The following is a 27,064-nucleotide window of genomic DNA, read 5'->3' as shown; positions in this document are numbered from 1 at the left end:
GCGCTAGAAGCAGCCATCACCATGATACAAACACACCCTACAAACTGCCTCCCGAATCTGTGCAGAATGTATTCATCACCCCTCCACGCCATAAAGCAAAGATACCAGCAGCACCCTCCTGTAACTGCACTGTAAGAAACACCACACCTCCGCCCCAACAAATAAGCCTGTCGAAATCATAAAGGAGAAGAAATAACAAACACACGGTATAGGAGCTCTCCTCACTCGACCCACAACACAGCATGTCCCTCCACTCTATATATGATCTCACATCACTAGGCCCACAACTCACATGATACCTCGTAAGAATCAGAAAGACATTATACTTGAGAGCTCCAAAAACCTGCACAAACCATATATAAAATATAATAAAGATTAGCGCAAAACATGTGTACTGTCTCTCCTCACTCAACCCACAATGTCTAGAACTATTTTGGTTGCCCACAACACTCAACCCTCCATGCTCACAACACTTCTCTGTAACTTTCTCCATCCTTCTCTATTTTGTCCTGGGAACTATGTGGATTAGGCCACTAATTGTTTCATTCGCTTAAGTGGGCAAGTTTAACTCAAACTAAGCTTACTTAGCATCCAAGAAAAAGAATTTTCTGATAAATTGTAGCTTAACGATATTATTTGAACTTAATCACCTCATTTAAGGTTTTCTAAATCATCTAAGTGTTGAATTCTCAAGTCCAAAACGATGAAATTGAATTCTCTTTGATTTTCATCCTATTTCTTCTTCTTCTTTTTTTTCCTCAAACTTTCTCTTCTAACACTCAAGAATAAGGTTTCCCCGTAACTTTTTTTTTTTGGGTGAATAAGACATAAATAAAAAAACAGAGATTACACTGCTACAAGGGGCATACCCCAGGACCTAACAAAAACTATACAAGAACAATAGAAATAGGAGAACACACACAACCAGCAAAAGCCAAAATAAAACAGGACTAGAAACAAACAAGACTATAACTGGAGAAAGGAAATCAAAACATGGGAAAATTATAACCCCCCCAAAATATGTTCATGAGCCGCATAAATTCGAATGAGAATGGGTTAGTGAGAGAAGCTCTGACATCTCTCTAGAAAACTTTGTTTTCTAGGGTTCAATATCTCATTGATTGCCGATGTCTGGAGTTAATGCTACCATTTCTGAGCGTTTTGAGGGAGTAAATGCTACGGTCGAGAAAGTAAAGTCATCAGGTGGTGACTTAGGGTTCACCAAAAATAGTTTTGCGATTCTGACTGGAAGATCGATGGCTTTTGAAGCAGATGTTACAAACCCTAATGGCGAGGGTCTCTCTATGGCTAATCCTTCCATCATGGAAGGTAACCGAGGTGTGGATATTCAGATCGTGGATCCTTCTGGTGTGGAGTTTCAATCGCAGGTTGCCGATTATGAGGCAGAGTGTTTGGGAATCGAGGTTGGTTCGGTAACAGAGGGTTTTGATTCAAATCCTCCAAGAGATTCAAGCAACGTTCTGGGCAAGAGTCAATCTCGGAGAAACTCAAAGGTCCGATGTTTCCAGCTACGATTGACGAGCCATCGACGCCGACTGAGAATGTTATCAGTACGAGTTGGTCTGATATGGTGGAGGAAGAGTACAATAGCTTCCTAAATCTACCAGATAGTGTAGTTTTAGCGCGTAATAGAGGGGAACACAAGAATATCGTTGAAGCCTCAGTTCCAGTTAGGGCTTCTGATTCTGATATACAGATTCCGATTAGGGATTCTCCATCCTTCCAACGAGGAGGCGTCAGGGGGGGTGGAAGTTATCGTGGGGGAAGAGGAGGTCGAGGGGATGCAGGTGGTAGGAGATCTAACGAGTCTGAGGGCCAAGAACATCGCTCGTGGGCAAATATCACCGCTGCATCAACCCGGTCAAACATCAAACTCAGGTATATCCCTCCTTCTTCTTTTGAGGATAGTGTTGTTGTAAATATGCCCCCAAGGACTGATCCGCTAGAGAAATGGGACTCCTGCTTAGTGGGTTATTTTGTGGATAAGGGAGTGGGATACAATTATTTGCGTAACAGTGCTTTTGGGATGTGGAAAACTCAGGGGCTCAAGGAGGTTCTTACTAATGGGGATGGGTTCATGTTCTTTATATTTGATACCCCTGATAGTTGCAGAGAAGTTCTTGAAGGAGGTCCATGGTACATAGGAGGTTATCTCCTTATTCTAAAACAATGGAAAAGGATGATGAAGCTATCTAAAGATAAATCCACAAAAATTCCAGTATGGGTGAAGTTCTTTAACATCCCCTTGGAATATTGGGATCCTGATGGATTAAGTAGGATTGCAAGTGCAATTGGACATCCCCTCTTTATGGACCAGCTTACGGCTCGGGGTAGTAGGGTGGCTTTTGCTAGAATCTGTGTGGAAATTGAGGCTACCTCAAAACTGCCCACTTATTTTCAAATTAGACATGATGATGAAGCTGTTCTAATCCGAGTCGAATATCAGGGGCTGCCGTCAAGGTGTCAACATTGCCAAATATTTGGACATAGCACTCAAAAGTGTGTGTCTCAACAGGTGGCTAAGTTGATTTCTATGCAGAAGACATCTGAGGAAAATGTAAGTGCTCAAGACGAAGGTTGGACCACTGTCACAGCTAAGGGGAAGAGGAAGGTGGGTGATCCTGTGTTGGAATCTATCCCAGAAGTGGTGGAACTTCCAGCTCCAACTTCTACAGCAGACCCAGTTCCAGCTCCAGCTCCTGAAAATGCTCCCACTGAGGTGGACTCATCTGATCAATCCTTTGACACTCAGGAGACTTCTGTGACCAAGAGCTTATCCGGGGAGGAGCAAAGCTCTGAAAGCAGTGATGTGGATAGGTTCCAAAAGAAGGTGTTCAAGATTGCAAAGCTGGTGGTCCCCAATGCTGCTGAAATGCTGGACACTGCGATTAAAGAAGTTAAGGCTGAAAAGGCGATCCATAGTTCTGCTACCCCATCCCAGCAGGTGAAGAACAGACCCTCTGGCAAAGGCAGCAGCAGCCAGAGGAAGAAAAAGAGGTAATCAAAGTTTCAGTTGGTTGTGGGTTTGTCTTTTTTGTGGGTTTTGTCTTTACCTCCTTTTTGTGTCCCTATGAATGTAAAAATTGCTTCATGGAATGTTAGAGGTTTGAATGATCCCTCTAAACATAAAGAAGTTAAAAAATTTGTGCTTAAAGAGAATATTCATGTCATGGGGGTTTTGGAAACCAAAATAAAACAGTCTAAAGAGAGTAGTATCTGTGTTAAGTGTTTTGATCAATGGTCTATGCTCTCTAACTCACAACCAACTGAAACTGGTAGAGTCTGGGTGTGCTGGAACAATGTTTTTTGTGATGTTCAAATGATTTCTATGTCTAATCAGCATATTTTGTGTAAAATTATTGAATTGGCTTCCAATGAAATCTTTTATGCAACTTTTGTTTATGCTGAAAATAAGCACACATTGAGAAAGGTTTTTTTTGAATCTATGCTTGATATCTCCCGTGTTAAATCCAAAGTTCCTTGTGTTTTTCTGGGTGATTTTAATGCTATTAGATACCAGCAGGAAAAAATTGGGGGGACTTCAAATTGGACAAATGATAATGAGGAATTTAATTCTTATATTAATGCTTCTGAGCTGGCTGATTTGTCTTACGGTGGTTGCCAATTCACCTGGGCTAACAATAGGAGGGAGGGGACCTATATAGCTACCAAAATTGATAGAGTTCTGGTTAATGAGGCTTGGTTGGACAAATTTCCTGAGGCTACTGCCCAGTTTCTTCCCTCTGGTATTTCTGACCACTCCCCTGCTGTGGTCAATATCAGTGCCACCAAGTGCTCTTTCAAAAAACCTTTCAAATACTTTGATTTCTGGTCTCAACATCCAGATTTTCTGGGTACTGTTTCTAACACCTGGGGGCAGTACATTCAAGGGGTTCCTATGTTCAGGGTCTGTCAAAAACTCAGAAAGCTTAAAGCTAGTCTCAAGCTTTTGAATAAGAAAGACTTTAGTGACATATCTACTCGTGTCCAAATTGCAAAAACTAATCTGGATCTTATTCAATATAAACTTGACAAAGACCCTTTGAATAGTGTTTTGCAAGCCCAAGAGAGAGAGGATCTGAATAAGTATATTGAGCTTAGCAAAGTAGAAGAGAGCCTTGCTCTTCAAAAATCCAGAGTGCAGTGGCTTGGTCTTGGGGATAGAAATAGCAAATTCTTCTTTAGGTCTGTGAAAAGTAATATCAATAGAGGGAAGATTTTGAGTGTTGTCATGAGTGATGGTTCTAGGTCTACCCATAGTACTGATGTTCACACCTCCTTTATTAATTTTTATACCAATTTGTTTGGTACCCCTTCTGTGGATCAGTACCAGGGCCTTGAGAGGATTCAATCTTTGGTGGAAAAGAAAGTCTCTCTCTCTCAATCTGTTTCAATGTCCAAGCCTGTGTCTGAAAATGAAATCAAGGAGGTTTTTTGGTCTTTAAAGTCCAATAAAGCCCCTGGCCCGGATGGGTATTCCGCTGGTTTTTTTAAGAGCTCTTGGGATATTGTTGGTAAGGATGTCATTCTAGCTATTAAGTCTTTCTTTGACTCTGGTAAACTTCTTTCTGAGGTTAACAGTACCATTATAGCTCTTATTCCTAAGGTTCCTAATCCTACTCATGTTGGTGACTATAGACCCATCTCTTGTTGTAACACCATCTATAAATGCATTGCCAAGATCATAGCTAATAGAATTAAATTGGCCCTTCCTGATTTGATTGATCCTGTGCAGTCTGCGTTTGTTCAAGGTAGAAGGATCTCGGACAACATTTTCTTGTCCCAAGAGATTATGAGAGGTTACCATAGGAGTTCCCACTCCCCTAAGTGTGCCATGAAAGTTGATATTATGAAAGCTTATGATACTGTGAGATGGGACTTTATCATTGATATCCTCAAAGCTATGGCTTTCCCTCCGTGTATGATTACCTGGATAAAGGCTTGCATTACGAGTCCTTCTTTCTCGATTTGTATTAATGGGAGCCTTCAGGGGTATTTTAAAGGGGCGAGGGGTTTAAGACAAGGGGACCCTATGTCCCCGTATCTTTTTGTGTTGGCCATGGAAATTCTTGCCAGAATTCTAGCTGAGAAATCTAGGAGCCCTTTGTTCAAATTCCACTGGAGGTGTGAGAAAACTAAAATTGTTAACCTTTGTTTTGCTGATGATTTGATGATTTTCAGTAAAGGGGACCCTGGTACTGTTTCTCTTATCATGCAGGGATTGGATGAATTTAGGAATCTGTCTGGTCTTACCCCTAATTCTAGTAAGAGTAATATTTTTTTCTCGGGGTGTAGTAGTGAGCTTAAAGAGAATATTCTTCAGATTGCCAATTTTACTGAGGGCTCCCTCCCAGTGAAATACCTTGGTGTGCCTCTTATCACTACCAAGCTTAAAGCATCTGATTGTCATACTCTGGTTGAGAGAATTACTAAGAGGATTAAAAGTTGGACCAATAAACTGCTTTCCTATGCTGGTAGAGCTCAACTCATCCAGTCTATTCTGTTTTCTATGCAAGTGTACTGGTCCTCTCTTTTTATCCTCCCTAAGAAAATCATTGGTGACATTGAGAGCATCCTTAGATCTTTTCTTTGGTCTGGGGTTGAGTTGAAGAAACATAGTGCTAAGATTGCTTGGAGATATATCTGCAGGAAAAAAAATGAGGGTGGCCTTGGTTTCAAAGACTTAGCTACCTGGAACAAGGCTGCTATAGCCAAACATGTTTGGTACTTGTTTTCTGGGGGTGATTGTTCCATGTGGTGCCAATGGGTCAAGGCTTACTTGCTTAAAGGGAGGAGCTTTTGGGCTGTTAGAACTCCTAGTGATCCCTCATGGGTCTGGAGGAAAATCCTGTCTCTTAGGCATTTAATCTATCCTCACATCAAGTTCAAAATTGGTAATGGGGATAATGTGTTCCTGTGGTATGACAATTGGCATCCGCTTGGTTCGTTGTGGCATAGGTTTGGTCCTAGAATTCTTTATGACACTAATCTTCCTGACAGCACCAAGGTTAGCTCTATAGTCTCTAATGGTTCTTGGAAGTGGCCTATCTCTAATTCCTGGGAGATAAAGGAGTGGATCTCTTCTACCCCTTTATCCTTACTTCCTTCCTTTGGCTCTTCTGATACTCCGTTTTGGAATTTGGCTGCTGATGGTGACTTCTCTATCCAGTCAGCTTGGGATTGTTGGAGGGATAAGGGCCCTAAAGTCACTTGGTCCAAACTTATCTGGGGCCCCCCTTCAATCCCTAGGGTTAGTTTTATTGTTTGGTTAGCCATCAATGAGAGACTTAATACTGGTGATAGACTCAAAACCTGTGGTCTTGTTACAAATCCTTGCTGCCCTTTCTGTCAAGATCCTGAGGAGACTCATTCTCATCTTTTTTTTAGATGCATATTTTCTTCTAGGATTTGGGGTGGTATCCTTGCCAAGAATAAATCTAACTGGCCTCCTTTGCCTTGGTTGGAAACTGTTGATTTTGCTGTTAGATCCACCAGTGGCACCTCCTTGAAAATGGTGATTCTTAAGCTATCATTTCTTTGCACTGTCTACCACATCTGGATAGAGAGGAATAGTAGGATCTTCAATAAGGCCCAAAAGCCTGAAGAGGTTGTTACTAACTCTATTATCCAAATGGTTAGGGGTAGGCTTCTTTCTTTGGAAAATGTTAAAATTTCTGCAGGTGATAATTGGCTTTTGGAGGAATGGAGTCTTCCTCTCAAACTCTTGCAGCAGCACCATACTATTGCAGCTGGCCGGAGAATGAGTGATGTGAGGTTACATACATTGAGGGTTGAGTGATGGTGAGCAACTACTGTGGGGTTTACTAACTGGGTGCTCCTTTGCAGGTTATCATGAATCCTAAATCTTCTCCTACATTGAAGTGTCCGTATGGAGGGTTGAGTGCTGTGAGCTACCTATATATTTCCAGACATTGTGGGTTGAGTGATGAGAGACAATACACATACTTTATGCTAACTTTTATTATATCCTATATATGGTTTGTGTAGGTTCTTGGAGCATTCAAGTATAATGTCCTTCTGATCCTTTCGAGGTATCATGTGAGTTGTGGGCCTAGTGTTGTGAGATCATATATGGAGTGGAGAGACATTCTGTGTTGTGGGTCGAGTGAGGAGAGCTCCTATATTGTGTGTCTGTTATTTCTTCTCCTTTATGATTTACGACAGGTTCACTTGTTGGTGAGGAGGTGTGGTGCTGCGTACAGTGCAGTTGCAGGGATTTGCTGCTGGCATCCTTGGTTGTTGGCGTGGAAGGGTGCTGGATACATGCTGCACAGATTCGGGTGGCAGTATGAAGGGTGTGTCTGTACCATGGTGATGGCTGCTGCTAGCGCCTTGCTGTGCTACAGGAGGGAGAAAATCAGTTGTTCTTCATTGTATTTTTTGCATAATTTTGCAGTGTGTTTAGCTTATTCCTACGGGCTGTGTAGGAGTTTTTTTGTGCTTCTTTGTGTTCCTAATAGCTGTCCTAGTAACCATGTTTCGGCTTGCACACATTTTAACAGTTTAGTTTTGTTTTTGTTTCTCATTCCTAGCCCTACGGGATGTGTAGGGAATGTTGTTTTTGTTTTGGCTCGTGCCTTTTGTGGATACAGTGTCCAGGTTCTCTTGCTTGGTGCTACAGTAGCAGGAGGTTCTCTTCAAGTCCATAGCCTCCTGGATTTATGCTTCAGTTTGTTCTCTTCGCCTAGGTTGTTATAATTGTTTATATTTCTTGTTCACTTTTCCTATTGCTAGATTATAGGAATGGTGAACAGGTTGTTGGCTTTTGTTCTGTCCTCTGTATAGCTGTGTTAGGTCCTGGGGCATGCCCCTTGTAGTTGTGTAAATTTTCTTGTTTTATTTTATCTCTTATTCACCCAAAAAAAAAAAAAAATGAACACATCCAAACAGCGACCCAAATCTGAACGAAATCAGCCCACAAAACGGCAACAACTAGCAGCAGACACAAAACGATAGACCATGTACATCCCACACGGCTAGGCCAAAAGGAGTGACTACCAAGCAAAACACTCATAGTCCATACACAGTACAATAAAATAAAAATAAAAGAAAGACAAGTATCCACAAAGGCGCTACAAGCAGCCATCATCAAGTGCCAGAAAACACGATCACCCATAGTGCCATCGAACCCATAGCAGTCCATACAGCCCCAATAGAACTCAAACATTATAGTGGACCCACAGCAGCCCGATCTGCCCAGCATAGGAATATCATAACAGCCACATCCTTCAGACGCGTAGCACGTATCCCTATCCAGGCAGCCACCAAATTGCTCAAACATTGTAATAGACCCTGTAGAAGAAATCAGAAGTGAGTATATCCAGTGATACCAAAGACAAAACATAACAGCAGCACACTCAATGTAGGAACTCTCATCACTCGGCCCACAGTTTAGGGGTTCACACCACTCGAAATTAGCTTCCTTAACCTGCACATAAAAATTTACAGTATATATAGTCATTAGTAAAAAAATTTATGGCTAACATCACTCGACCCACAGATAATTGGAGAACATATAAAGTAACTTTCATCACTCGACCCTCAAGGATAGATAGATCCACTTGGGACACCCGAATATACCTGCAAAAGAAAAAAAGCTTAAATACATAAAGCCCTCATATAAGCTCACCATCTCTCGACCCACATTTAGTGAACTCACATCACTCAGCAGCCCTCCCATTTCTGATGCTATGGGGCTTCAAAATTGTCTCCGTCAAACTCCATTTATCAAGAAACCATTTGTCACCATTGGATCTAGGAATATTCTTAAGTGACAGCATTCTATTTCTAACCATTTGGATAACAGACTTAATGACCACCTCTTCAGGTTTTAGCTCTTTGTTAAAAATTCTGTTATTTCTCTCAATCCAGATCATGTAAACAGAACACAAGAATGCATTACTAATGATATTCACCCTCAAAGAGTTTAGTCTCCTTAGAAGCAAAAGTAACACTATCAGGCCAGCCAAGGACATGCCACTTAATGTTACAAGCAGCTTCAATGGCACTCCAGACTCTACTAGAGAAGATACAATCAAAGAATAGATGAGAGTGGCTTTCCTCCAGGTGGAGGCAAAAGGGTCATTGAGAGCTAGTGGACAGGCCAAACATACGGAGTCTATCACCAGTGGAGTTCCCGTAACTTTCTCCGTCCCTTTACATCCTTCTCTATTTTCTTTAACGAACTAATTTGCTTAGGCCACTAATTGTGTCATTAGCTTAAGTGGCCAAGTTTAACTCAAATTAACCTTGCTTATTAGCCACCAAGAAAGAGAATTTTATGAGTAATTGTTGCGTAACGATATTAGTTTAACTTATGCACCACGTTTAAGGTTTTCTTAGTCACTTCAGTGTTCAATTGTCGAGTCGAATAGGATGAATATGTGTTCCCTTTCATTTTTTTCTTATTTCTCCTTCTTTTCTCTAACTTTCTCTTCTACCTCTGAAGAAGAATGTTTCTATCCAACTTTCTCCATCCTTCTCCATCCTTCCCTATTTCATTAGCTTAAGTGGCCAAGTTTGACTCAAACGGACCTTGCTTAGCTTTCAAGAAAACGAACTTTCTATGTAAATGTAGGTTAACGGTATTAGTTTAATATAAGCACCTAATTTAATCTTTTCTAAATGACATAAATGCTCAATTAAGTAGCCAAGCTTAACTCAAGTTGACCTTGCTTCTCCTCCAAAGAAGCAACTTTTCTAAGTAAATATGGAATAGCGGTATTAGCATGACGTAAGCACCACATTTATGCTTTTCTAAATGATGTTAGTGTTCAATTCTAAAGACCAAATGGTTGAATTTGAATTCCCTTGTACATTCTTCCAATTTCCCCTTCCGTTCTCTAACTTTCTCTGCCAAAAGCTACCCAAACAAGCCCAATGTTTGTCCCCAAGTTTCTTCGTGCTTCACCTACCTCCCTTCTCCATTTTGTTGTAGGAACTAATTAGCTTAGGCCACTAATTGTTTCATTAGCTTAAGTGGCCAAGTTTAACATAGGCTAAGCTTTTTTTGTCTTCAAGAAAGATAATTTTCTGAGTAATTGTAACTTAACGATATTAGTTTAACTTACGGACCTCATTTAAGATATTCTAAATCATCTAAGTGTTCAATTCTCAAGTTCAAAACGATGAATTTGTATTCCCTTTGATTTTCCTTCGATTTCTTCATCTTTTCTCTAACTTTCTCTTCTAGCTCTGAAGAATAATGTTTCCCTATAACTTTCTCCGTCCTTCTCTATTTTGTTCTAGGAACTAACTAGATTAGGCCACTAGTTGTTTCATTAGCTTAAGTGGCCCACTTTAACCCAAACTAAGTTTGCCCAGTCTTCGAGAAAGAGAATTTTTTGATTAATGGTAACTTAACCATATTAGTTGAACCTAATCACTTCATTTAAGGTTTTCTAAATCGTCTAAGGGTTCAATTCTCAAGCAGAAAACGATGAATTTAAATTCCCTTTGACTTGAATCAAATTCCTCTTCTTCTTTTTTTTTCTTCTTTTTTTTCCTCAAACGTTTTCTTCTAGCACTCAAGAATAATGTTTCCCTGCAACTTTCTTCGTCCTTCTACATCCTTCTCTATTTTCATCAACGAACTAATTATATTAGGCCACTAATTGTTTCATTAGCTTAAGTGGCCAAGTTTAACTCAAACCAACCTTGCATAGCCACCAAGAAAGAGAATTTTCTGAGTAATTGTTGCTTAACGATATTAGGCTAACTGAAGCACCTCGTTTAAGGTTTTCTTAGTCACTTAAGTGTTCAATTCTCGAGACCAAAAGGATGAATATGAATTCCCTTCGAATTTTTTCTTATTTTTCTTTCTTTTCTCTAACTTTCTTTTCTACCTTTGAAGAAGAATGTTTCTATCCAACTTTCTCCGTCCTTCTCCATCCTTCTCTATTTCTTCTATGAACTAATTAGCTGAGGTCAGTAATTGTTTCATTTGCTTAAGTGGCCAAGTTTAACTCAAACTGACCTTGCTTAGCCTCCAAGAAAGCGAACTTTCTAAGTAAATGTAGGTTAACGGTATTACTTTAATACAAGAACCTCATTTAATCTTTTCTAAAGTCCAAATGGTTGAATTTGAGTTCCCTTTTACATTCTTCCAATTTCTCCTTCTGTTCTCTAACTTTCTCTTTCAAAAGCAAACCAAAACAAGCCGAATGTTACTCTCTAACTTTATCCGTGCTTCACCTTCCTTCTCCATTTTCTTGTGGGAACTAATTAGCTCGGACCACTAATCGTTTCATTAGCTCAAGTGGCCAAGTTTAACTAACACTGACCTATCTTAGCCTCCAAGAAAGAGAATTTCCGGACTAATTGTAGCTTAATATTTTAGTTTAACTTCATCACCTCATTTAAGGTTCTCTAAATCATCTAAGTGTTGAATTCTCAAGTCCAAAACGATGTATTTGAATTTCTTTTGATTTTCTTCCTATTTCTTTTTCTTTTCGCTAACTTTCTATTCTTGCTCTCACGCATAATGTTTCTCTGTAACTTTCTCCATCCTTCTCTATTTTGTCCTGGGAACTATGTGGATGAGGCCACTAATTGTTTCATTCGCTTAAGTGGGCAAGTTTTACTCAAACTAAGCTTACTTAGCCTCCAAGAAAAAGAATTTTCTGATAAATTGTAGCTTAACGATATTATTTGAACTTAATCACCTCATTTAAGGTTTTTTAAATCATCTAAGTGTTGAATTCTCAAGTCCAAAACGATGAAATTGAATTCTCTTTGATTTTCATCCTATTTCTTCTTCTTCTTTTTTTTCTCTTCTAACACTCAAAAATAAGGTTGCCCCGTAACTTTCTCCGTCCCTCTACATCCTTCTCTATTTTCTTTAACGAACTAATTTGCTTAGGCCACTAATTGTGTCATTAGCTTAAGCGGCCAAGTTTAACTCAAATTAACCTTGCTTATTAGCCACCAAGAAAGAGAATTTTATGAGTAATTGTTGCGTAACGATATTAGTTTAACTTATGCACCACGTTTAAGGTTTTCTTAGTCACTTCAGTGTTCAATTGTCGAGTCGAACAGGATGAATATGAGTTCCCTTTGATTTTTTTCTTATTTCTCCTTCTTTTCTCTAACTTTCTCTTCTACCTCTGAAGAAGAATGTTTCTATCCAACTTTCTTCGTCCTTCTCCATCCTTCCCTATTTCATTAGCTTAAGTGGCCAAGTTTGACTCAAACGGACCTTGCTTAGCTTTCAAGAAAGCGAACTTTCTATGTAAATGTAGGTTAACAGTATTAGTTTAATATAAGCACCTAATTTAATCTTTTCTAAATGGCATAAATGCTCAATTAAGTAGCCAAGCTTAACTCAAGCTGACCTTGCTTCTCCTCCAAAGAAGCAAATTTTCTAAGTAAATATGGAATAGCGGTATTAGCATGACGTAGGCACCACATTTATGCGTTTCTAAACGATGTTAGTGTTCAATTCTAAAGTCCAAATGGTTGAATTTGAATTCCCTTGTACATTCTTCCAATTTCCCCTTCCGTTCTCTAACTTTCTCTTCCAAAAGCAATCCAAACAAGCCCAATGTTTGTCCCTAAGTTTTTCGTGCTTCACCTACCTCCCTTCTCCATTTTGTTGTAGGAACTAATTATAGCTTAGGCCACTAATTGTTTCATTAGCTTAAGTGGCCAAGTTTAACATGGGCTAAGCTTTTTTTTGTCTTCAAGAAAGATAATTTTCTGAGTAATTGTAACTTAACGATATTAGTTTAACTTAAGGACCTCATTTAAGGTATTCTAAATCATCTAAGTGTTCAATTCTCAAGTCCAAAACGATGAATTTGTATTCCCTTTGATTTTCTTTCGATTTCTTCATCTTTTCTCTAACTTTCTCTTCTAGCTCTGAAGAATAATGTTTCCCTGTAACTTTCTCCGTCCTTCTCTATTTTGTTCTAGGAACTAACTAGATTAGGCCACTAGTTGTTTCATTAGCTTAAGTGGCCCACTTTAACCCAAACTAAGTTTGCCCAGTCTCCGAGAAAGAGAATTTTTTGATTAATGGTAACTTAACGATATTAGTTGAACCTAATCACCTCATTTAAGGTTTTCTAAATCGTCTAAGGGTTCAATTCTCAAGCAGAAAACGATGAATTTAAATTCCCTTTGACTTGAATCATATTCCTCTTCTTCTTCTTTTTTCTTCTTTTTTTTCCTCAAACGTTTTCCTCAGACTGATGGACAGTCCGAGCGTACTATTCAGATGCTTGAGGATATGCTTCGGGGTTGTGTTCTTGACTTTAGTGGGTCGTGGGAGAGGCACTTACCGTTGGTGGAGTTTGCCTACAACAACAGTTTTCAGTCTAGTATCGGTATGGCACCATTTGAGGCCTTGTATGGCCGACCGTGTAGATCTTCTGTGTGTTGGGCCGAGGTGGGTGATGCACCTCTGTTGGGTCCAGAGTTGGTGAGGGAAACGACGGAGAAAGTTGAGCTTATCCGTAAGAGGCTTGTTACAGCACAGAGTCGTCAGAAATCGTACGCCGACCGTAGGAGGAGACCTTTGGTGTTTGAGGTGGGTGATCATGTCTTTCTGAAGATATCACCTAGACGGGGTTTGATGAGGTTTGGGAAGAGTGGGAAGTTGTCCCCTCGATTCATTGGTCCGTTTGAGATCCTTGAGAGGATTGGCGAGGCTGCTTATCGTTTAGCTTTGCCGCCGCAGTTGTCCGGAGTACATGACGTGTTTCATGTGAGTATGCCTCGGAAGTATGAGCCGGATCCATCACATGTGTTGGATTGGACCGATTTAATAGTTGATGAGGATGTTTCATATGAGGAGAGACCGATTCGAGTCTTGGATAGGCGGGATCAAGTTTTGCGAGGCAAGACCATCCCTTTGGTCAAAGTTTTGTGGAAACACCACGGAATGGAGGAAGCCACTTGGGAACGTGAATTGGAAGTCCGCGAGAAATATCCGGACATGTTTGTTGATTTGTAATCTTATAATTAGATTCTGTTATATTGTTGAACTTAAGAGCTTTACATATGTCTTAAGTTGTAAAACATTGAGTATGTTTTGGTTCATTATAGAAAAATTAGTGTAACATTGTATATGTTGATTACATTGTTGGATGTGGTATATATATCATGCAGTTGAATATGATATGGAAATTGTTAACATTGAAAGGAATAATGCATAATAGTGGTGCAGGTTGAAATATATGTTGTTTTATATATATTGTGGGATGCCTCTTGATTAAGAGATAAAGTGACCAGTATTGGGTCAAGTTGTTTATTATTGTTATATACTATCTTTGGGTATTGAAAAAAAAAAAAAAACCTGTTTTCAAATTTGTGCCTAATTTCGGGGACGAAATTCTTTGAAGGGGGGGAGGTTATAGCGACCCCGGTCTTTTCCCATTTAATTATTGTATCCGGACTGTTCCGTAGATTCTGTCATTGTATAATGGTTGTTGTTGTTATTCCTTATTTTCTCATTTGGAATTATAGGATGTGTTGGGCAGGTTTGTTTCAGGTTGGTTGGGTTTAGAAACCAAGAGTTGCTGTCCAAGTTTTTGGTTCTTCGCTCGAGCGAGGAGTTGTTCGCTCGAGCGAGAGGTAGTGTTTGATTTGGACCTGTAGCTGTGCATTCTTGGCTCGAGCGAGATTTTCTTCGCTCGAGCGAGTTAGTTCATCCTTCGCTCGAGCTATAGTTCCTTCGCTCGAGCGTGTGTCTGGGTTCAGACCTGAGGGTTTGAGTTCTTCGCTCGACCGAGCTTTCTTTCGCTCGAGCGAGCATTTGAGTTGTTGGCTCGAGCAAGGCTTCTTTGGCTCGAGCGTAGTTTCTCTGTGTCTGGTCGCTCGAGCGACCAAGTCTTCGCTCGAGCGAGCATGTCCAGTTTATATACACAACAGTGGGATTTGATCAGTCTTTTTCATTTTCTTTTGATTCCAAACCCTAGGTCCGACTTCTCTCTCTCCCTACTCACCTTCTTTCTTAGATTTGATCCACTTAGGGTGTGTTTCTACCCTAGATCCTTCATTAAAAAGATAGAGTGAGGCAAGGGCTATCATTTAAACTGAGCATTTGGCGATTTGGAGCACTTTGGTATTTGGGCACTCATCTCTTTCTTCACCTTTTTGGGTTGTTTTCTTTGAGGTAGGGATTTCCTACTCCATTTTGTAGGTTATGTTCTAAGTTTTGGTATTTTAATATGTTGGGAATACTTTGGTAAATTTTGGGAAAAACCTTAGTTGAATTATTGAATTGATTTGTATAAGTAATTCATGGAATTGGGAAAGATGGTTAAATTCATGGAATTGGGGAATTCATTGATTAAATGGCATAATTGGATAATTTGAATCATTTGTCTATTGAATTGTGGACATAGTTATTTTCAGTTTAGAAATAACTGTTTTGGGCTATCGGTGGAGGATAGTCATGATTGTTGTAGACATTGCATGTGGATTAGGAATAACTGGAAGTAATCACATTGGTTAAGTCATTAATTTTGACTGTGGCATTGATACAGAAAATACGTGTATTGATTGAGCATTGCATTTGCATACATTGTTTGTGTGTGGGAGGAGATAGGGGATGTACTCCACGGTTTAGGGGAAGATAGGGGATGGACCTCTAAACTGGATTTTGTTTGGGAGGAGATAGGGGATGGACTCCATTAGCATCACTTTTATGTGTGCTTATTTATATAGAAGTGTTTTATTGATACAGCACTAAAATGTGTATCAATCTGGAAGTATGAAGTGTTTGATTTGAGCTTGAGTCTCATTTGTTTGTTGATATTGGAAGGATGTGAATATGATATATGTGATTCATTGTTGTAAGTTTGGCCAGGTTCTGAGCCATGTTGATAAAATTGGAAAGTAAAACGTATCTTAGACAATAGTGTCATGAGACTGTAAAATAAAGTAATTGATTATCTTGGTTAACCATCTGTTGAATGCTATTGCTTTATTCATTGCTTATATGTGGTTTAGTATATTTCTACTGGGCTGTGGCTAGGGGTGTGCATAATACCGCCGAAACCGCCGAAACCGCCAAAACCGCACCGAACCGCACCGCCAAGGCAAATTCGTTATTATTTGTCAATCGAACCGCCGGTTTTTGATAAGAAAAATGGCAAATTCTAGTGACACTTTTATCAATCCGCCGGTTTCTATTTTTCTTCTAAACCGCACCGACCCGCACCGCTATTAAATCATGTTTTATAAGATTCTAAAAATTCTTTTTTACTTAAGTTTACTTGTTGTTCTATACCTTAGAATATAGTATTACATTACTGCTCGAGGGGAATTTTATGTATTGTATTTGATCATTGTAGCTTCCACAGATGCTTGTAATGAACTGATGGCATAGTCGTTGATATTATCATGTTGTTGCTACACTTGCTGCATCAGAAGAAAGTTTCGCAAGATGCTTAACATCACGGTATCTCTCGTTTTTTTTTTACTCTTTGATTTAAGTTTTGTAATTTGAATTATATTTTTTATAAACCGCCAATCCGCCCGAACCGCCAAGGCAAATCCGCCATTATTTGCCAACCGAACCGCCGGTTTTAGATAAGGAAAATGGCAAATTCTAGTGACACTTTTATCAATCCGCCACCCGCCATACGGTTTCTATTTTTCTCTCAAACCGCACCTACCCGCACCGCGCACACCCCTAGCTGTGGCTCACCCTTTATGGGAACATCATTTTCAGGTTCAGGTGATAAACTACCTCCAAGGAATTAGCTTGGGAGGGTTTGGCTTCTGGATTGAAGAAGACTAGTTTTAGTTAACTGTCTTAAATTATTAGTACATGTAAACATTCAAGCCTAGGGCTTTTATTGTATTGAGTTAGAACTCATATTTTTGTATCCAAGTGTTGGCTTGGAAAGATGTAAGCCTGTCGGGCATTTTATTCGTTGATACATGTAATGCTTAATTTTGTAATACTCTGATGAATGAATTAATAGATTGTCTTCTTTAAATAATGAATGTCAATGATATATATAATGGGTTAATTTTGAGGGCGTTACAGACCCTGTAGAAGAAATCAGAAGTGAGTATATCCAGTGATACCAAAGACAAAACATAACAGCAGCACACTCAATGTAGGAACTCTCATCACTCGGCCCACAGTTTAGGGGCTCACACCACGCGAAATTAGCTTCCTTAACCTGCACATAAAAATTTACAGTATATATAGTCATTAGTAAAAAAATTTATGGCTAACATCACTCGACCCACAGATAATTGGAGAACATATAAAGTAACTTTCATCACTCGACCCTCAAGGATAGATAGATCCACTTGGGACACCCGAATATACCTGCAAAAGAAAAAAAGCTTAAATACATAAAGCCCTCATATAAGCTCACCATCTCTCGACCCACATTTAGTGAACTCACATCACTCAGCAGCCCTCCCATTTCTGATGCTATGGGGCTTCAAAATTGTCTCCGGCAAACTCCATTTATCAAGAAACCATTTGTCACCATTGGATCTAGGAATATTCTTAAGTGACAGCATTCTATTTCTAACCATTTGGATAACAGACTTAATGACCACCTCTTCAGGTTTTAGCTCTTTGTTAAAAATTCTGTTATTTCTCTCAATCCAGATCATGTAAACAAAACAAAAGAATGCATTACTAATGATATTCACCCTCAAAGAGTTACCTTTAGTCTCCTTAGAAGCAAAAGTAACACTATCAGGCCAGCCAAGGACAGGCCACTTAATGTTACAAGCAGCTTCAATGGCACTCCAGACTCTACTAGAGAAGATACAATCAAAGAATAGATGAGAGTGGCTTTCCTCCAGGTGGAGGCAAAAGGGGCATTGAGAGCTAGTGGACAGGCCAAACATACGGAGTCTATCACCAGTGGAGTTCCCGTAACTTTCTCCGTCCCTTTACATCCTTCTCTATTTTCTTTAACGAACTAATTTGCTTAGGCCACTAATTGTGTCATTAGCTTAAGTGGCCAAGTTTAACTCAAATTAACCTTGCTTATTAGCCACCAAGAAAGAGAATTTTATGAGTAATTGTTGCGTAACGATATTAGTTTAACTTATGCACCACGTTTAAGGTTTTCTTAGTCACTTCAGTGTTCAATTGTCGAGTCGAATAGGATGAATATGTGTTCCCTTTCATTTTTTTCTTATTTCTCCTTCTTTTCTCTAACTTTCTCTTCTACCTCTGAAGAAGAATGTTTCTATCCAACTTTCTCCATCCTTCTCCATCCTTCCCTATTTCATTAGCTTAAGTGGCCAAGTTTGACTCAAACGGACCTTGCTTAGCTTTCAAGAAAACGAACTTTCTATGTAAATGTAGGTTAACGGTATTAGTTTAATATAAGCACCTAATTTAATCTTTTCTAAATGACATAAATGCTCAATTAAGTAGCCAAGCTTAACTCAAGTTGACCTTGCTTCTCCTCCAAAGAAGCAATTTTTCTAAGTAAATATGGAATAGCGGTATTAGCATGACGTAAGCACCACATTTATGCTTTTCTAAATGATGTTAGTGTTCAATTCTAAAGACCAAATGGTTGAATTTGAATTCCCTTGTACATTCTTCCAATTTCCCCTTCCGTTCTCTAACTTTCTCTGCCAAAAGCTACCCAAACAAGCCCAATGTTTGTCCCCAAGTTTCTTCGTGCTTCACCTACCTCCCTTCTCCATTTTGTTGTAGGAACTAATTAGCTTAGGCCACTAATTGTTTCATTAGCTTAAGTGGCCAAGTTTAACATAGGCTAAGCTTTTTTTGTCTTCAAGAAAGATAATTTTCTGAGTAATTGTAACTTAACGATATTAGTTTAACTTACGGACCTCATTTAAGATATTCTAAATCATCTAAGTGTTCAATTCTCAAGTTCAAAACGATGAATTTGTATTCCCTTTGATTTTCCTTCGATTTCTTCATCTTTTCTCTAACTTTCTCTTCTAGCTCTGAAGAATAATGTTTCCCTATAACTTTCTCCGTCCTTCTCTATTTTGTTCTAGGAACTAACTAGATTAGGCCACTAGTTGTTTCATTAGCTTAAGTGGCCCACTTTAACCCAAACTAAGTTTGCCCAGTCTTCGAGAAAGAGAATTTTTTGATTAATGGTAACTTAACCATATTAGTTGAACCTAATCACTTCATTTAAGGTTTTCTAAATCGTCTAAGGGTTCAATTCTCAAGCAGAAAACGATGAATTTAAATTCCCTTTGACTTGAATCAAATTCCTCTTCTTCTTTTTTTTTCTTCTTTTTTTTCCTCAAACGTTTTCTTCTAGCACTCAAGAATAATGTTTCCCTGCAACTTTCTTCGTCCTTCTACATCCTTCTCTATTTTCATCAACGAACTAATTATATTAGGCCACTAATTGTTTCATTAGCTTAAGTGGCCAAGTTTAACTCAAACCAACCTTGCATAGCCACCAAGAAAGAGAATTTTCTGAGTAATTGTTGCTTAACGATATTAGGCTAACTGAAGCACCTCGTTTAAGGTTTTCTTAGTCACTTAAGTGTTCAATTCTCGAGACCAAAAGGATGAATATGAATTCCCTTCGAATTTTTTCTTATTTTTCTTTCTTTTCTCTAACTTTCTTTTCTACCTTTGAAGAAGAATGTTTCTATCCAACTTTCTCCGTCCTTCTCCATCCTTCTCTATTTCTTCTATGAACTAATTAGCTGAGGTCAGTAATTGTTTCATTTGCTTAAGTGGCCAAGTTTAACTCAAACTGACCTTGCTTAGCCTCCAAGAAAGCGAACTTTCTAAGTAAATGTAGGTTAACGGTATTACTTTAATACAAGCACCTCATTTAATCTTTTCTAAAGTCCAAATGGTTGAATTTGAGTTCCCTTTTACATTCTTCGAATTTCTCCTTCTGTTCTCTAACTTTCTCTTTCAAAAGCAAACCAAAACAAGCCGAATGTTACTCTCTAACTTTATCCGTGCTTCACCTTCCTTCTCCATTTTCTTGTGGGAACTAATTAGCTCGGACCACTAATCGTTTCATTAGCTCAAGTGGCCAAGTTTAACTAACACTGACCTATCTTAGCCTCCAAGAAAGAGAATTTCCGGACTAATTGTAGCTTAATATTTTAGTTTAACTTCATCACCTCATTTAAGGTTCTCTAAATCATCTAAGTGTTGAATTCTCAAGTCCAAAACGATGTATTTGAATTTCTTTTGATTTTCTTCCTATTTCTTTTTCTTTTCGCTAACTTTCTATTCTTGCTCTCACGCATAATGTTTCTCTGTAACTTTCTCCATCCTTCTCTATTTTGTCCTGGGAACTATGTGGATTAGGCCACTAATTGTTTCATTTGCTTAAGTGGGCAAGTTTTACTCAAACTTAGCCTCCAAGAAAAAGAATTTTCTGATAAATTGTAGCTTAACGATATTATTTGAACTTAATCACCTCATTTAAGGTTTTTTAAATCATCTAAGTGTTGAATTCTCAAGTCCAAAACGATGAAATTGAATTCTCTTTGATTTTCATCCTATTTCTTCTTCTTCTTTTTTTTCTCTTCTAACACTCAAAAATAAGGTTTCCCCGTAACTTTCTCCGTCCCTCTACATCCTTCTCTATTTTCTTTAACGAACTAATTTGCTTAGGCCACTAATTGTGTCATTAGCTTAAGTGGCCAAGTTTAACTCAAATTAACCTTGCTTATTAGCCACCAAGAAAGAGAATTTTATGAGTAATTGTTGCGTAACGATATTAGTTTAACTTATGCACCACGTTTAAGGTTTTCTTAGTCACTTCAGTGTTCAATTGTCGAGTCGAACAGGATGAATATGAGTTCCCTTTGATTTTTTTCTTATTTCTCCTTCTCTTCTCTAACTTTCTCTTCTACTTCTAAAGAAGAATGTTTCTATCCAACTTTCTCCGTCCTTCTCCATCCTACCATATTTCATTAGCTTGAGTGGCCAAGTTTGACTCAAACGGACCTTGTTTAGCTTTCAAGAAAGCGAACTTTCTATGTAAATGTAGGTTAACGGTATTAGTTTTATATAAGCACCTAATTTAATCTTTTCTAAATGACATAAATGCTCAATTAAGTAGCCAAGCTTAACTCAAGCTGACCTTGCTTATCCTCCAAAAAAGCAAATTTTCTAAGTAAATATGGAATAGCGGTATTAGCATGACGTAAGCACCACATTTATGCTTTTCTAAACGATGTTAGTGTTCAATTCTAAAGTCCAAATGGGTGAATTTGAATTCCCTTGTACATTCTTCCAATTTCCCCTTCCGTTCTCTAACTTTCTCTTCCAAAAGCAATCCAAACAAGCCCAATGTTTGTCCCTAAGTTTCTTCGTGCTTCACCTACCTCCCTTCTCCATTTTGTTGCAGGAACTAATTAGCTTAGGCCACTAATTGTTTCATTAGCTTAAGTGGCCAAGTTTAACATAGGCTAAGCTTTTTTTGTCTTCAAGAAAGATAATTTTCTGAGTAATTGTAACTTAACGATATTAGTTTAACGTAAGGACCTCATTTAAGGTATTCTAAATCATCTAAGTGTTCAATTCTCAAGTCCAAAATGATGAATTTGTATTCCCTTTGATTTTCTTTCGATTTCTTCATCTTTTCTCTAACTTTCTCTTCTAGCTCTCAAGAATAATGTTTCCCTGTAACTTTCTCCGTCCTTCTCTATTTTGTTCTAGGAACTAACTAGATTAGGCCACTAGTTGTTTCATTAGCTTAAGTGGCCCACTTTAACCCAAACTAAGTTTGCCCGGTCTCCGAGAAAGAGAATTTTTTGATTAATGGTAACTTAACCAAATTAGTTGAACCTAATCACTTCATTTAAGGTTTTCTAAATCGTCTAAGGGTTCAATTCTCAAGCAGAAAACGATGAATTTAAATTCCCTTTGACTTGAATCATATTCCTCTTCTTCTTCTTTTTTCTTCTTTTTTTTCCTCAAACGTTTTCTTCTGGCACTCAAGAATAATGTTTCCCTGCAACTTTCTTCGTCCTTCTACATCCTTCTCTATTTTCATCAACGAACTAATTATATTAGGCCACTAATTGTTTCATTAGCTTAAGTGGCCAAGTTTAACTCAAACCAACCTTGCTTAGCCACCAAGAAAGAGAATTTTCTGAGTAATTGTTGCTTAACGATATTAGGCTAACTGAAGCACCTCGCTTAAGGTTTTCTTAGTCACTTAAGTGTTCAATTTTCGAGACCAAAAGGGTGAATATGAATTCCCTTCGATTTTTTTCTTATTTTTCTTTCTTTTCTCTAACTTTCTTTTCTACCTTTAAAGAAGAATGTTTCTATCCAACTTTCTCCGTCCTTCTCCATCCTTCTCTATTTCTTCTACGAACTAATTAGCTGAGGCCAGTAATTGTTTCATTAGATTAAGTGGCCGAGTTTAACTCAAACTGACCTTGCTTAGCCTCCAAGAAAGCGAACTTTCTATGTAAATGTAGGTTAACGGTATTACTTTAATACAAGCACCTCATTTAATCTTTTCTAAAGTCCAAATGGTTGAATTTGAATTCCCTTTTACATTCTTCCAATTTCTCCTTCTGTTCTCTAACTTTCTCTTCCAAAAGCAGACCAAAACAAGCCGAATGTTACTCTCTAACTTTATCCGTGCTTCACCTTCCTTCTCCATTTTGTTGTGGGAACTAATTAGCTCGGACCACTAATCGTTTCATTAGCTCAAGTGGCCAAGTTTAACTAACACTAACCTAGCTTAGCCACCAAGAAAGAGAATTTCCGGACTAATTGTAGCTTAATATTTTAGTTTAACTTCATCACCTCATTTAAGTTTCTCTAAATCATCTAAGTGTTGAATTCTCAAGTCCAAAACGATGTATTTGAATTTCTTTTGATTTTCTGCCTATTTCTTTTTCTTTTCGCTAACTTTCTATTCTTGCTCTCACGCATAATGTTTCTCTGTAACTTTCTCCATCCTTCTCTATTTTGTCCGGGGAACTATGTGGATTAGGCCACTAATTGTTTCATTTGCTTAAGTGGGCAAGTTTAACTCAAACTAAGCTTACTTAGCCTCCAAGAAAAAGAATTTTCTGATAAATTGTAGCTTAACGATATTATTTGAACTTAATCACCTCATTTAAGGTTTTTTAAATCATCTAAGTGTTGAATTCTCAAGTCCAAAACGATGAAATTGAATTCTCTTTGATTTTCATCCTATTTCTTCTTCTTCTTTTTTTTCTCTTCTAACACTCAAAAATAAGGTTTCCCCGTAACTTTCTCCGTCCCTCTACATCCTTCTCTATTTTCTTTAACGAACTAATTTGCTTAGGCCACTAATTGTGTCATTAGCTTAAGCGGCCAAGTTTAACTCAAATTAACCTTGCTTATTAGCCACCAAGAAAGAGAATTTTATGAGTAATTGTTGCGTAACGATATTAGTTTAACTTATGCACCACGTTTAAGGTTTTCTTAGTCACTTCAGTGTTCAATTGTCGAGTCGAACAGGATGAATATGAGTTCCCTTTGATTTTTTTCTTATTTCTCCTTCTCTTCTCTAACTTTCTCTTCTACTTCTAAAGAAGAATGTTTCTATCCAACTTTCTCCGTCCTTCTCCATCCTACCATATTTCATTAGCTTGAGTGGCCAAGTTTGACTCAAACGGACCTTGCTTAGCTTTCAAGAAAGCGAACTTTCTATGTAAATGTAGGTTAACGGTATTAGTTTTATATAAGCACCTAACTTAATCTTTTCTAAATGACATAAATGCTCAATTAAGTAGCCAAGCTTAACTCAAGCTGACCTTGCTTATCCTCCAAAAAAGCAAATTTTCTAAGTAAATATGGAATAGCGGTATTAGCATGACGTAAGCACCACATTTATGCTTTTCTAAACGATGTTAGTGTTCAATTCTAAAGTCCAAATGGGTGAATTTGAATTCCCTTGTACATTCTTCCAATTTCCCCTTCCGTTCTCTAACTTTCTCTTCCAAAAGCAATCCAAACAAGCCCAATGTTTGTCCCTAAGTTTCTTCGTGCTTCACCTACCTCCCTTCTCCATTTTGTTGCAGGAACTAATTAGCTTAGGCCACTAATTGTTTCATTAGCTTAAGTGGCCAAGTTTAACATAGGCTAAGCTTTTTTTGTCTTCAAGAAAGATAATTTTCTGAGTAATTGTAACTTAACGATATTAGTTTAACGTAAGGACCTCATTTAAGGTATTCTAAATCATCTAAGTGTTCAATTCTCAAGTCCAAAATGATGAATTTGTATTCCCTTTGATTTTCTTTCGATTTCTTCATCTTTTCTCTAACTTTCTCTTCTAGCTCTCAAGAATAATGTTTCCCTGTAACTTTCTCCGTCCTTCTCTATTTTGTTCTAGGAACTAACTAGATTAGGCCACTAGTTGTTTCATTAGCTTAAGTGGCCCACTTTAACCCAAACTAAGTTTGCCCGGTCTCCGAGAAAGAGAATTTTTTGATTAATGGTAACTTAACCAAATTAGTTGAACCTAATCACTTCATTTAAGGTTTTCTAAATCGTCTAAGGGTTCAATTCTCAAGCAGAAAACGATGAATTTAAATTCCCTTTGACTTGAATCATATTCCTCTTCTTCTTCTTTTTTCTTCTTTTTTTTCCTCAAACGTTTTCTTCTGGCACTCAAGAATAATGTTTCCCTGCAACTTTCTTCGTCCTTCTACATCCTTCTCTATTTTCATCAACGAACTAATTATATTAGGCCACTAATTGTTTCATTAGCTTAAGTGGCCAAGTTTAACTCAAACCAACCTTGCTTAGCCACCAAGAAAGAGAATTTTCTGAGTAATTGTTGCTTAACGATATTAGGCTAACTGAAGCACCTCGCTTAAGGTTTTCTTAGTCACTTAAGTGTTCAATTTTCGAGACCAAAAGGGTGAATATGAATTCCCTTCGATTTTTTTCTTATTTTTCTTTCTTTTCTCTAACTTTCTTTTCTACCTTTAAAGAAGAATGTTTCTATCCAACTTTCTCCGTCCTTCTCCATCCTTCTCTATTTCTTCTACGAACTAATTAGCTGAGGCCAGTAATTGTTTCATTAGATTAAGTGGCCGAGTTTAACTCAAACTGACCTTGCTTAGCCTCCAAGAAAGCGAACTTTCTATGTAAATGTAGGTTAACGGTATTACTTTAATACAAGCACCTCATTTAATCTTTTCTAAAGTCCAAATGGTTGAATTTGAATTCCCTTTTACATTCTTCCAATTTCTCCTTCTGTTCTCTAACTTTCTCTTCCAAAAGCAGACCAAAACAAGCCGAATGTTACTCTCTAACTTTATCCGTGCTTCACCTTCCTTCTCCATTTTGTTGTGGGAACTAATTAGCTCGGACCACTAATCGTTTCATTAGCTCAAGTGGCCAAGTTTAACTAACACTAACCTAGCTTAGCCACCAAGAAAGAGAATTTCCGGACTAATTGTAGCTTAATATTTTAGTTTAACTTCATCACCTCATTTAAGTTTCTCTAAATCATCTAAGTGTTGAATTCTCAAGTCCAAAACGATGTATTTGAATTTCTTTTGATTTTCTGCCTATTTCTTTTTCTTTTCGCTAACTTTCTATTCTTGCTCTCACGCATAATGTTTCTCTGTAACTTTCTCCATCCTTCTCTATTTTGTCCGGGGAACTATGTGGATTAGGCCACTAATTGTTTCATTTGCTTAAGTGGGCAAGTTTAACTCAAACTAAGCTTACTTAGCCTCCAAGAAAAAGAATTTTCTGATAAATTGTAGCTTAACGATATTATTTGAACTTAATCACCTCATTTAAGGTTTTTTAAATCATCTAAGTGTTGAATTCTCAAGTCCAAAACGATGAAATTGAATTCTCTTTGATTTTCATCCTATTTCTTCTTCTTCTTTTTTTTCTCTTCTAACACTCAAAAATAAGGTTTCCCCGTAACTTTCTCCGTCCCTCTACATCCTTCTCTATTTTCTTTAACGAACTAATTTGCTTAGGCCACTAATTGTGTCATTAGCTTAAGCGGCCAAGTTTAACTCAAATTAACCTTGCTTATTAGCCACCAAGAAAGAGAATTTTATGAGTAATTGTTGCGTAACGATATTAGTTTAACTTATGCACCACGTTTAAGGTTTTCTTAGTCACTTCAGTGTTCAATTGTCGAGTCGAACAGGATGAATATGAGTTCCCTTTGATTTTTTTCTTATTTCTCCTTCTCTTCTCTAACTTTCTCTTCTACTTCTAAAGAAGAATGTTTCTATCCAACTTTCTCCGTCCTTCTCCATCCTACCATATTTCATTAGCTTGAGTGGCCAAGTTTGACTCAAACGGACCTTGCTTAGCTTTCAAGAAAGCGAACTTTCTATGTAAATGTAGGTTAACGGTATTAGTTTTATATAAGCACCTAACTTAATCTTTTCTAAATGACATAAATGCTCAATTAAGTAGCCAAGCTTAACTCAAGCTGACCTTGCTTATCCTCCAAAAAAGCAAATTTTCTAAGTAAATATGGAATAGCGGTATTAGCATGACGTAAGCACCACATTTATGCTTTTCTAAACGATGTTAGTGTTCAATTCTAAAGTCCAAATGGGTGAATTTGAATTCCCTTGTACATTCTTCCAATTTCCCCTTCCGTTCTCTAACTTTCTCTTCCAAAAGCAATCCAAACAAGCCCAATGTTTGTCCCTAAGTTTCTTCGTGCTTCACCTACCTCCCTTCTCCATTTTGTTGCAGGAACTAATTAGCTTAGGCCACTAATTGTTTCATTAGCTTAAGTGGCCAAGTTTAACATAGGCTAAGCTTTTTTTGTCTTCAAGAAAGATAATTTTCTGAGTAATTGTAACTTAACGATATTAGTTTAACGTAAGGACCTCATTTAAGGTATTCTAAATCATCTAAGTGTTCAATTCTCAAGTCCAAAATGATGAATTTGTATTCCCTTTGATTTTCTTTCGATTTCTTCATCTTTTCTCTAACTTTCTCTTCTAGCTCTCAAGAATAATGTTTCCCTGTAACTTTCTCCGTCCTTCTCTATTTTGTTCTAGGAACTAACTAGATTAGGCCACTAGTTGTTTCATTAGCTTAAGTGGCCCACTTTAACCCAAACTAAGTTTGCCCGGTCTCCGA

At 37.9% G+C, this 27,064-nt stretch overlaps 1 protein-coding gene across 1 annotated transcript; it reads left to right on the top strand.

Moving 5' to 3' along the window:
• The first annotated feature begins 1,127 nt into the window (after nt 1-1,127).
• Nucleotides 1,128-7,859, top strand: LOC145795945 (uncharacterized). The gene is made up of 8 exons (XM_082880895.1): nt 1,128-1,424; nt 1,466-3,018; nt 3,124-6,790; nt 6,868-6,927; nt 7,030-7,080; nt 7,207-7,415; nt 7,575-7,672; nt 7,777-7,859. The coding sequence occupies exons 1-8, from the start codon at nt 1,128-1,130 to the stop codon at nt 7,857-7,859; spliced, it is 6,018 nt and encodes a 2,005-aa protein (XP_082737021.1).
• The last annotated feature ends 19,205 nt before the right edge of the window (nt 7,860-27,064 follow it).

The sequence above is a fragment of the Camellia sinensis genome, chromosome 7 (genome assembly GCF_055761805.1).
Source record: "Camellia sinensis isolate YWXY chromosome 7, ASM5576180v1, whole genome shotgun sequence".
NCBI classification, from domain to species: Eukaryota; Viridiplantae; Streptophyta; class Magnoliopsida; order Ericales; family Theaceae; genus Camellia; species Camellia sinensis.
Note: the sequence above shows the minus strand (reverse complement) of the source record. Positions and strands in the feature narration are given on the sequence as shown.

Coding starts and splice junctions, on each gene's coding strand:
- LOC145795945 (XM_082880895.1), top strand. CDS start 1,128: ATGTCTGGAGTTAATGCTACCATTTCTGAGCGTTTTGAGGGAGTAAAT. Junction 3,019..3,123: donor AGCCAGAGGAAGAAAAAGAG/GTAATCAAAGTT, acceptor ATGGAATGTTAG/AGGTTTGAATGATCCCTCTA. Junction 6,928..7,029: donor CGTATGGAGGGTTGAGTGCT/GTGAGCTACCTA, acceptor TGGTTTGTGTAG/GTTCTTGGAGCATTCAAGTA.